Below are 12,558 nucleotides of genomic sequence, written 5' to 3'. Positions count from 1 at the left end.
GGGGGAACCACCTAACAAGCGACCATTTCTAGAGCAAACAGGCTCCATTATGAGCAGCATATCTGCAATGAAAATGAGTGATTTTTTTCATTATACATGGTCCCATTTGAGTTGCTGCCATCTGATTAGTCAAGAAAAAGTGAGAAGAACTAGCTTCAAAGTTGCATACATGAGTACATATGGGAAATGAGTGATGGATTTGCTCAGCCAAACAAGCGTGCTGGAGTAATGCTGCCTTAGGCAAGGAATGGAAACTAGATACAGCTTCTTATAGCAGCCCCTGGTAGGTAACATAGCTCATGATTCAAATGCTGGGGATGCTATTTTTACAATTAAAAAATTAAAAAAAAAGGATACTGATCAATTATCTTTAAATATTGTATAGCTTCAAGCAAAGAGATCTGATGGATGTTTAATGGCGCCAAAGAAAGTATAAACAATTTTATAATTTCATGACAACTCTTGAGGTTGTTTAAATAAGGCTGAAAAAGGAAAGTAATTTTTAGGTATATTCTAAAAGTGGGTGGATAAAGCTTTTTTGATTTCTCCATAGTGTGCTTTTGAAGCATTCCACTCATGCTTGACAGAAGGATGGTTTAATGGGAAGTACTTGAAAAAAAAATGGAATTCAATTCTAAACTCTGACACAAATTTAATGATTGGCATTGGGCAAGTCCCTCAATCTCCCTTGCATTTCCCTTTTTCTTCTGGGTCAGAAAGAGGGGAATTAGTCCTGCTGTCAATTCCCTTTGTGAAAATAAACTTGTAAGAACTAGGAGGATTATGAATACTGTTAACAAACTAAAAGGGGGAAGGTCATGTGAGAACTTGACCAAAACTATCTGGATGATGAATAACTTTGGATAAATTTGGAAAATTTTGGATAATTTTTTAGAATTTAGGTAAATTTTGGATGAAGAATACCAGGGTGCATAGAAGTGCTTACACTGTTTTCAAGGCCAGCACTGGTCTAGCTTTAGCACAGATACATTTGTCCCCCCATGGCCTGTCACCAGCTGCTCTGATGCAGCTGCCTTGGTAGGAACAGAAGAGTGCTGCTGCAAAAAAGTGCTGGTCCTTCTCCTGTGTGTTTCTGAACTCATATTTCTAACATTTGGCTCTTTTCAGAGAAACGTTATTCTTTTTTGATAATCCAAAATTAGTCATTACAGGAGGCACACACAGAAGAAAATGCTTTAGTCTCTGTATGGAGACAAAGCAGGGACCTACTTGTGAAGTTAAAATTATGTAGCTTTTGATGGATGTCTCACTTAAGCTTGGGAGACAGCTGCTCAAAACAAATGTACATGTGAACTGTGCTCACAGATTGCACAAAAAAACCCCAAAACAGTGACAAGAAATGTAATTCTGAAATGGACACTGGGAAGTAAAAACTGAAGACAAAATACAAATGTTAGCCTGAATATAAAGCCACTATGTAACTGCCAAGAGGAAAATGAGCACGGCAAAAAGAGCTTTTTTGTAATAATTTATGGTTGCTGACATATTTTTTCTTGTAAAACTCAAGGTTTTTCCTATAGAGTTATTTTATAAATGATTAAATGAAGGGGCTTACATATAACATTGTGCTTATGCTTCTGATGTTACTGAGGGAGACAACAGGACTGGCCACCTTTTCAATTAAGAGATTCCTGATTAAAGGTGGTGTTGGTTTGTTTTTCCACAATTTAAATTTAAAAATTTAAATTAATATTTTAATATCTCCTGATATTAAAAATGAATTAATGGCATGCAATAATGTTATTGTCCATATTTTAACAGAGATGCTAAAAGCTGCTAGTCAATGTGGCAAGTGACCTGATGTATTTTTAAAATAAAGATACAACTATTGGCTTTTGTCTTGCAAGAGGGGAGGAGGTAGTCATAGGTATTTTAAAAATATGACACATACCTTTTTTTTTTAATATAGATGAGACACCAACCAACAATTCACAGCTTGGTAAGTTAATCAGAATTTCCAGAAACATAAGAGGGTTTATGAGGGAAGCAGAACTGAGGATGAACCATTTTGATTAATATCTATGCACTGGGATTTTTTTTCCTTTTTAATTTTGATTTATGTTTGTTGCTTAAATGAGTGAATACCAACATGCTCTGAAAAGAAAGCAAGTGGTAAGTATGGAATTCTCAGTTTAATTTGTGCACCCAACACCATCTACATTGAAATTTTAATTCCTGTGATGAAATTGAAATGAAGATCTAATGCTACAATATTTGAGGGTGAAGGGTACATTATAGCCACCAGATGCAAAACCAGACTTAAACAGTAAAATTTTCCCATGCCACACAGGAGTAGAGTGGAAAAATTGTTGTTATGGTGCTTGGTTCTAGCTGTTGTTATGGTCTAGCTTGGTTCACATCTCAAAGCCAGAAGGTCAGATCTTCAGCTCCTGTTATCCTAGTGTTTAACCTCACAGAGCCTGTGGAAAAACTTGGATAGAACTTGTGCTCTGCTAGGGCAGTGAAGGAAATAGGCTGCAGGGCAGTTCAGTTCTTAAAGTTTTAGGGTGCTTTTCCTTTGGGCACTTGGAACACTTGTTTCAGCCTGTCTGTTACTGTTCTCTGCTGGTAACAAGGAGTGGCTGATGGCTAAGAAAGGATGCTCAGGTGGTACACTGGGCCATTCCACCTTGTATTTCTTCATAACATGACTGAGTGGAACAAAGAATCCATCCTGTCCTCTGAACTCTGACGCTATTTGTTCCTTTCTTTACTCAATTAAGAACATATAAAATCAGTTGCTGTTCTTGTCTGTCATGGAGAGTTCTTCCTGTAATTAATTGTTCCCTGGTGTGCTCCTACCCATGGATATAATTAAAATGATAAAAAGCAAATTCTTTATTTGCTGCACACAGTTTGCTGTGTTGATGGCTGCTATGTTTCCTTCCCATCCAACAAAAGAAGCATCCTCTCCATCCCAGAGCAAAAGCCTTTCCTTTGCCTGTTGCTGTCTCTGTGGAGAGCGCAGAGGTAGAGTGGGGTGAGGTTGCTGCTGTAGCAGCCAGAAAGCAGCAGAGTGTTGGGAAGGGGAGGGTAACCAGATCAACAGTGCTGATTTCCTTTCAGCTTGGGTGAGGAGGGTGGGATTAATGGTGTTGAGGGCAGGGGGCTGCTTCTGGGAGGAGCAGTCTGCTTTCTCACATGAAGACTGTGCTGTCATTTCACCTCACTCTCCACCACTGGCAATGGCCAATGCTCATTGGTGCTCAAATGCTTTTTCCCCTCCTGCTGGAAAACACAGTACTTGATGTGGATGTATGTGGCCCATTATGTCAGAACTGGTCCATGAGCAGCTTCCTGATCTGCAATAAGTATTAAAAATGTCACCTTTCCTACCTGAGAATTGATAAACATATTAAGAAGCCCTTTCTGAAGGTGTGCAACAAGCTTCCAGAATGTCCAATGTCCAGTGCCAGACATATCTGCTGATTTATATAGACCTTGAATTGAAATGTAGATAATGACAGTGGGGAAGAAATCTTTTCATTGACTTGATTAGGCCACCAATCCTTATACATCTACATTGATAGTCCTTGGATAAGTTCTTGGATAGGTCCTTGGATAATCATAGTCTTGCCTTGAGTAACACAGGTCAATGTTGGTCACTGGCAGATGAGGGTAATGCCTCAGAAGGCACACGTCTTTATTCCCCAACATGATTAATATTGAAAGAAAATATACTTAGATAAGCTTTATCCAAGTAGACAGGTGTACATTCTGAGGTACAGCTAGTTTTAGTTCCTTCATTTCAATTATACAGTATATTGGGTGTTGGAAGGGGAAGGCAGAAGTGTTTGGCACTCATGAGAGATAAAACCAGATGTCACCTGAGAATTTTTCTTCTCCTTGCAGCTCACCCAAATGGACCTCCTTTCCAGATGAACACGGTCACCAGTGCGCTGATTTCAGGCATTGTCGTCCTGGGAATTTCAAGCATTTTCTTTTTTGTATGTTCTCTAACCCTTCTGCACAGAAACTGGCCCAGCAGTTCGGTCCTGAGCGGCATCCGAAACCCAGTTTTCAACTGAAAGTGATGATTTGTTTGCACTTTTTGTTTGGGGTTGCCTTTCTTGTCTGTGAAGTATGATTCCATTAAAAAGTAAAATTAAGGCAACACTCCAGTGATATCCAGCTTCTGTTCCAGCTATTCTGTATTTGTAGATTTGATAGATGATGTTGTGTAGGTGAGCAGCAGTGATGTTGGTAACAAGCCTAGAAAATGTTGAGAATCTCAATTGTGTTTGCGATCAGACTGCATGACATTTGCCCATGAATGTGCTGACAATAGAGCTCACATCTTCATCTGCTCAGTAAGGTCTAAAAGCTGGAGAGGCTGCAGATGAGAACCTTTCCAAGTATGCAACTTTAATACAAAGGCTGACATATTCAGGAAAGTTCATAAGTTCATGAACACCTAGTAAGATAAGGATAACTTCTTTTTTGGTATTACATTTTTCACAAATACAAGTGTGTCTCAGGAGGAATTTGTTTTCAGCTGTCTTTGCTAAAAATGACCTAAGAGAGGCTTGGAACAAGTGACTTTTACTTATTTGTAATTTCAAAGTATTTTCTTAAATATATCTTTCATTGGCTTGTGGAGGTATCATGTATCAAGTATCACCCAAACTTTCCTCACAGAAAATGAATTTTGGTACACAGTTTGGCAACTGAGTAAAACTCCCAGTAATATACTAATTGTTAAGGGCAAGTTTTGCCCTGTGAGTTTTCCAGCTCTCAGATAAAGCTTTCATTTCCACATGAACAGTCATCAACCAGTGCTTATTTCTTTAGCAGATCTTCTGCATGAGTTAGACTTGTTCACTGCATGGATGAGGGGAAGAAGGCAACTAGAAGGATAACAGGCTACAGGCAGTACTGCACTGTTGCCTCTAGTTATTCTGATGAACATCTGACTTATCTGAAGTGAGTGTGAGGGGCAGGTGCCCTCAAACAGGAGCACAAGGCAGTGGCTTAGCTGTGTAGACAAAAATGCTGGTACTAGAGAGGCCACCATGGGCACAACATATTAAGCTGGACCGGATAGACAGTTGGGATTTTGGTCACACATACAGCAGTTAAATTCCATTTTTCGTGTACTGTACATATTGGCCTAGAAACACCTCATTGATATTTATCATCATCCTGTGTTAACTGTGTCTGTGTCAGAACTGGCTAATGATCAGGGCTTTTTGGCTCTCAAGGCTAAAGACAAATACAGTCTTGTTCTCAGTTTTCTCTGACCCTGCAAATGCTGTATAAAGGCCTGTTGTTTGCAAATTCCACTGTGCTGTAGGGCGGTATCCCTAACAACCAATACTGTGCCTGTTTTCCTCCAGTCTTAATACCTCAGAAACATTTTTGCACTTCAGGGGTTAGGTCTGATGACATGTAAAACACGATTGTTTAATAAAATTAAACATTTCAGAGTGGATGCTTTGTCTGAACTGTTTTCCTTCCCCTGTCCAATTGTTACTTTTTACATGCTTCCAGGAACCTCATTCTACAGAGGGAAAACTGCACCTGCTTTTTTTAACTTGGTTTGGTAAGAGCTTTCAATATACAGGATAAATTAATATAATTATAGATTTACTGACCTTTAAATGAGTGTGGTAAGCTCTGGAGATTTATATTCCAGTCTGGGGATAAATAAATTCAGATAATCTATTTTAATTTACTAATAAAGACAACCACAAAAATCCCATTAAAGTAATTGCTACTTAGTAAGGAGCAGCTTTTAGCTGCTTTAGCTGCTTTCAGCTTTAGCTGAAAGTTTCCAGTGATGGAGATAGCCATTATCCTTAGAAAGTTGTTTCAGCAGTTAATTGATCTCTTCAATACTTTTAAAAATGCTTACTAATGTGAATATGCCCATTTTAACTTACCAGCCATTAAAAAATGTCAGGCTTGGGTCTGCTAGAGAAAGGGAGAGACCCTTTTTCTAACACAAATCCCATTCAGTTTGGCTAAGATCACTGAAAAAGAAAGTGAATGGTCTTAGAAGCAGAAAAAGTTGCTGATATGGTATCGTACTTGTCCTGTTTGATTGCTCTGTGTTTCTGGAAGACAGTTTGTTGCTTTTCTATAAGGAAACGTATTTTATAGTCATTAACAAAGTCTTGTTGACCACATTTTTTGAGGCTCGGGTAACCTATTACAAAAATGGAGTTGCTATCAATAATGTAATATGCAGAATGTTATTATTATTATTTTTTTTTTAATTTCTGGAGTGTTTTGTTTTTGTGAAGAACCAGGTAAGATATCTGTGTAACTTTTCCTCATGTGGAAATTGCTGGTACCAAAGGGTGATCTCCCTTTAGCTAAATTAGTGACAGAGTTCCAACAGCCATCCATAGGAGTCATTACTGAGCTTGCTATGGATTGTGAATTTATTTGTCTCCATCATTCATTAAAAGAGATAAATGTATATTCCTCCTTGATAAAGAAACATGGAGAGGCACAGGTGGAAAATGATGCCTAAACTAAGGCTTATCCATTTACAGGTCTGACATAGGAATGATTTATGAGTTGAGGGGAGCTGAAAACTTGAGCCAGGCTGGCAAAATATTTCTAGGAAGGTGAAGAATTTATAAAAATGTCCCCATCTTGGTTTGTTTGAAAGAAATATACAGGTATTAAGGAATATGTGGAATCCATAATTTGTGACCTCAAAAGTTTCTAATAAGAGGTCAGGCAGAAGTTGAGTGGATGTGCATGAAGGTTACACCCCCCTTTTTGAGAGGCAGGATGTCAGGTGGGAGGGAATGGGGAATGGAATGAAAATATAAGTTGTAAATGAAGTACTGAAATTAAGATGACACTTTGTACCTTGTGTGAAGGAGCTCTGGCCCAATACAAAATGGGACTTTTGCAGGTGTTAAGTGAAACAGAATTGCTAAAAGAATAGTGGCTCTGATAATGTAAGCAATTCTTTTAGGGATGCTTGTTATGTGTGTTTTAATGCTTTTTTGGCACAGAGGTCAGGTTTCTGCAGGTAATCACAGTGTACTGAAATATTCTCAGGGCTGTGACCTAGATTTTGGAGCAGACTAAAAACAAACTAAAATTTTAAGCTCAGTTCTAAATCCACTAGGATTTAATAAATATATAGAAGGGTGAAAACACTTCCAGGCTTCCCCCTTGGAAGGAAGAGATAAATGGCATATCCAACTGGAGCTGTGTATTTCCAGTGCTTGGGATAAATTCAGTTGATGTTTGAGAAACAGACCTTGGCCGAGGAACCTGGAAGTAAATCACATTTCCTACTTCATTCAGCAGACAGTATTTCTGACTCTCAGTATCTCTTAGGCTCCAAAAGGTGCCAGAAGAAGCAGACTTGCCCTGATTGAGCTACTCACCTCTTCATCTGGAGGACAAATAGGTAGGAGTGTTGTGGTAAACTAGGAAATATTCCAAGTATTGCAAACTGGTCCTTCCTCAGGTCGCTCCCAGGTTTTATTTCAATGCCCCTTGGACCTTCCACCATGCCTTTCAGGAAGAAGCAGGTAGGATGGACCTGGAAGAGACATCAGACAACAGCTTTGCACTGACTGGACCTGTGATTGCAGTATTGTCATGACTCTTTGCCATAGCGTCTCTTTTGAAAGGTTTTATTAATTTTTCTGTTATTAGTTAATTAACTCTTTCCTGGTCTTTAAAAGAGTATGTTTGTGTAATTAGGAAGCACATCCTTGAGATCAGAGAAATAGAAAATATACAGTGGAAAAGTTGTTCAAGTGACTTATTTTGTGAAGAAGGTAAACTAATCATGTTTGGTAAACCAAGGAACGTGCTGGCCAGCCAGATTTCAAATGCTGCTATTACACTTTCAACCTCTGCTTTTGTACTTCAGAGTGTAGTGTGAAAAGTACTTTGTGCTAAAGCAGGATCTCCTCCTGTCTTTGCAACCAAAAAATTCAGCCATAGCTGAAATGTTTGCTGCAATCCCCTGCAAAAAGGGGAAATCTTCACTCTTTTGAACTCATGAGATGGTGGTGGTTATAGACATTCACTACCCTCACCTGAACAGGCATAAAATGCTCTGTTTGCATCCTGAACTACTTGTGTATAGACTCTAGGTCTCTGAAGTGTGTTTATCAAACTTGCTTGTTTCGCATAAATAAAACAAACAAAAAATAAAAATAGCTTTGCTTCAGCAAGTTTTCAACCCCTTTTTCTGGACTGAAGATTGAATCAAGAGAGGCCCAGTGTTCCTTCCAGCAGTCTGTTATATTTCTCATCAAGACAGAGAGGCTGAATGATATCCATTACAGACACTCTTCTAAGTGGGTAAAGAAGAATCTGCTCTTGTGATTGTTTTCTCCTCAGTGTTGTAATCCCTTGTCTCTTGATTCAAGCTGAGCTTGAATCAAACTCTTTTCAGAAAATTTTATTACTTTTATCAGGTAGTAATATGTCTCTGCTCAGCAGCTGTTTTTAGGGACAGGCCTCATTTTAGTGTGGTTTTTTGAACTGAGTTTTTATCAGTTTATGAAGAGGAATTAGTGAACTGGACCAGTCAGTACAATCGCAAGCTACTTTATAGAGCAGATACTCCTGATTTGTGTTTTCCCCTCTCCAGATTCTAATAGATAAAAATAATTATGCTGTTAATGCAAATGCTAATTACAAATGACTTTTAGGGCAAAAATTGAGTGTAGGGTCTGCAGTGGATGACTCAGAGGATCATGCACACACAGCATACACAAGCCTGTGTATTCTACAGAGGCTTGCACCCATTCTGGAGCCAGTGACATGTCAGGAGGTGAGTAGACAGGGCACTGTCTCACTTCAGAGTCAAACCGTGCTCCTGGATGTTAGGGGCTTCACAACTGAGTGATAGAGTGATGCCTTGGGGCTTCTCTCCCTCCCCCCAAAACACTGAGCACTGGGTTGCATATTGTCATCACAGCACTGCAATTATTGTGGGCAGGACCATGAGGTGGGTGGCCAGGACAGGTGCTCCCAGTCAGCCTCCCCACCGTGTCCTGGTGCTTCCCAGGCTGCAGGTCTGACTCTGGGAGAGCTCTGCATGTGCACTGGGACTTGGCAAAGTGGGAGCAGAGCCGTGGCAGGGCTTGTGCTGCTTGTTTGTGCTGCTGCTCCTGCAGAGTGCTGAGCAGCTTGTTCTGCTGCACGTGAACCCCACACAGACTTGCTCTGCTGGGAATACCAATTAAATACAGAAACAGAAATGTGTGAATTAATGAGAAATCACAGAATGAGCCCCTTTCTGGATAATTGTGTTTATTTTCACAAATGAAGGCAGGGCGGGGAGATGGGGCGGTGTCAGGACTGTGGCCTCAGGTGCAAGGGCAGCAGCCCCTGCAGATTGGGCTCCCAAGATGTCAGGCCACAAGGAAGAGAAGCTGCTTTATTCCATCTATGATGTGGCAGGAATTTTTAATGTTTATGTTGTCTATGGGGCAAGCAAATATCTGTGGTTGGCCAGGTACACTCCAGGGCAGTTAGTGCATAATGTAGGCTCTGTGGTATAAACTAGGAAGGACTGAGTCATCCTGGGGAAATCTGCTTTGATACCAAGCTTACATCAAGATATAGGTCTTCAGATTGAAACCTTAAGCACACATCTACTTTTTTTCTTGTACAGATTACTTCTACAGCAGCAATATGTGTTTTTCTTCAGTGGCACTTGGGTGCTCTCAATTCTGTCAGCTTTTTTATCAGTGCTTGCAGAACACTGCACAGGTACAGTGCTCAGATAGGAACCCCTTCCTGGGAGCTGCTATTATATTAATTTCACTTTATAAAAGTGTTTCTGGTCTGTCATACCCAAAACAGCAGTGTGACTTGTGCCTTCACTGCTAATGTGAAACTTAGACATGCTTTGAGTAGGGTCCTGCTTCAGTTCCTACCCTAATTTTAATCCTTAGAGTGGAAATTGCCAATAGCTTATGATAGTGCTTTGTATTTCCTTAGCAATTTTCAAATCTTCAAATTTTTAAAGCCTATTAGGTTCTTCATTCCCTCAGCAGGTGTTCTAGCCTCTGACTATCTTGTTGGCCCTTCACCAGGCTTCTTCCAGTTTACTGATGTTTTCCTTCTAATGTGGGGATTAGAAAATGACACAGGTTATCTTGTTTGTGCAAAAAGTGATGAGCAGTGAGGGGAAATTGCTTCCCTCACTCTCCTGGCCATGCTCCTGTTCACACAGCCCTGGGCACTGCTGACCTGCCCTGCTGCCAGGACCCACTGCTGGCTCCTGGGCAGCCTCCTGCCCACCAAGATCCCCCTGCTTTTCACCAGGCTGCTCCCAACCAGCCAGTCCCCAGCCTGTGTCACTGCAGGGGTTAATCCCAAACAGATACAGCACTTTGCAGTTGTGCTTGCTGAATTTCATGATGTCCTTGTCAGCCCATTCCTCCAGTGTGGTGAGGTCCCTCTAGATGTCAGCCCCGCTCTCAAGAGTATTGGGTGGTGATCCTAATTTGTGGCATCTGAAAATTTGACTATAGTCTGCTTTGTCACCTTCTCCAGATCATTGATAAAGGTGTTCAAAAGGACAATCTCAAGCAGAATTCCGCAGTACTCCATTTGTTGCTGGTATCCAGGCAGACAGTGACCACTACCCATGAACTAAATCATTCCTCCATCTGTCCAGCTGAAAGAGATTGTCGCTGTCAGTTCAAGGTTCATGTTCTGCTGATCTTGTATGATAGGGACAATAACAATGCTACACAGCAGAGGTTGTTATATTGCTTATTTTTAATCAGGAAATTACATCAGAAATCCAACCCTGACAGAAAGCTAATGGTACAAAGTAAAGCACTAAGGAGCTATGCTCAGATATGCTGTGTTTTCTTGGAAAGAAGACTTCTTATTTTCCTTGGAATGTTGCTTTGCCTCCTAGGTACAAGGTGAACAGTGAACCAGGGTCGTTTCAAGCAGTGTTTGAAAAGGAGTTTGCTGCTGAGTGAAGCCCTATCTCCTTTACTGAAGTTAAGTTTCCAGTGAAAAAGGCAGGGAAATGGTCTAAAAGACAATGGCTGTATGGTGAAACTGGTTGATTTTGGTTTGCCCAGTTGGACAGCGCATCTGGGTCAGTCTCCTGATGGATATGGCTGGAATGACAGTTTAAATTGAGATCAGGCCCTGTACCTTAATTCTTCACCTTCTCCCCACCTCCAATGTAAAGCCAAAGCCTCAATCCTTGGCATCATTCTTGGTGCAGTTTTCCACCACTGTGAGTATTCCTGACCCTGCCTGCTGCTTTAGGGCTTTTCAGGCTGTAGTCCCTGTGCTCTGCCCAGACCATTGTTTCTGCTGCTCCCTGACTGGGTGGGTGCCTGCCTGCTCTCCTGCCTGGCCCCAGCCTGCCTGACTGCAGTTCTGCTTCTGTCCACCCAGCCTGGCTTAGCCCTGAGCTGTGACTCTGTGGGAGCCATGTAAGCATTATCCCCTTTGTGTTTCTGGTTCTGAGTGTTAGTGTCCCTCCTCCAGGTGGTTAAGCCAAACTCTTAGGTGATTGTTGCCTTTTCAATTTCCATTTACTTGGGATAGGGCACAGGAGACCTCTGGTTATAGTAATAAAAGCATGCAGTGGCTAACAGTCTAGAAAATGAGTTCTTGTTTCGGTAAATGTCAAACCTACTGCTCCTCTGGGTAAGTCCTAAGGAAATAAATTTTGATGCTCAATATATTGAGCATGGTCTGCTGCTGCTGTCATACTGGAAAGAAGATCTAATAGCATTAAGAGGAAGGAAAACATATAAAGCCACAGTGACACATTTTACTGATATTTTTTCACTTGCCTCATAATTAAAAAATAAATTGAAATCTATCTGCTTCAGTAGCATTTTTGGTCTATTCCATTTTGGACTGGAGTTGTGCAAAAAAATGTCACTGATACAGTCTCATTTACATGAATTTGCATACAGCATGAGGGCCTTCTAGAGTTAATAAAATAAAGCAGAAAGACACTTGTGTTCTCAGAGGGCATCTCTCTTAAGTTCTCCCTCAGCTCTTTGTCCTTACAATTCATACAGGTTTGCTCCTATGATACAGAGGCTACTTGCCATCCTCATTTTACATGTTTTGCCATGGGAGAAGGCTGGAAAGAGACCTGTATCTTGCTTCTTGTATCTGTTTCTATGATTGACTGCTTCCAGGGTTAATTCTGCTTCCAGGAGTGTTGGAACCACCTTTTAAGGTAGGTATGGAGATCACTAGTCGTTGGCTGCCTGCAGGTAGAGAAGCTGCATTTTGCTGCTGTTTTGCTGTCAGGAAAGAGCTTCCCTCCGTGAGGAAAACCTCTGTAATGATTACCAGGCTGTGAATACACAATAGAATAGCTAATGGTATCTGTATCTGGTTCCATCTGGTAAAAACAGTCTGGCCTCTCACAGAGTTGCCTCACAAACACTTTGAATTGAATTCTCTTTGAATTGCTGAAGGAAACACAGAACTGGGTACACTAGGAAAAGCATTGCCAGCAGGTTGAGGGAGGTGATGCTGCCCTTTAGTCAGCCCTAGTGAGGCACACCTGGAATGCTGTGTCCTGTTCTGACTGTACACATGATT

General features: G+C 40.8%; 1 protein-coding gene across 6 annotated transcripts in view; it reads left to right on the top strand.

Moving 5' to 3' along the window:
• ZPLD1 (zona pellucida like domain containing 1) overlaps positions 1–5,346 on the top strand; it is an 80,724-nt gene extending 75,378 nt beyond the window's left edge. For all 6 annotated transcript variants that reach the window (XM_064703187.1, XM_064703180.1, XM_064703194.1 and 3 more), the window contains 2 exons: positions 1,931–1,960; positions 3,874–5,346. In XM_064703187.1, coding sequence (XP_064559257.1) covers positions 1,931–1,960; positions 3,874–4,049 — 206 coding nt within the window. In that variant the 3' untranslated portion in view covers positions 4,050–5,346. The remainder of the gene's footprint in view (positions 1–1,930; positions 1,961–3,873) is intronic.
• The last annotated feature ends 7,212 nt before the right edge of the window (positions 5,347–12,558 follow it).

Source organism: Zonotrichia leucophrys, chromosome 1, assembly GCF_028769735.1.
Source record: "Zonotrichia leucophrys gambelii isolate GWCS_2022_RI chromosome 1, RI_Zleu_2.0, whole genome shotgun sequence".
Lineage (NCBI taxonomy): Eukaryota > Metazoa > Chordata > Aves > Passeriformes > Passerellidae > Zonotrichia > Zonotrichia leucophrys.
Note: the sequence above shows the minus strand (reverse complement) of the source record. Positions and strands in the feature narration are given on the sequence as shown.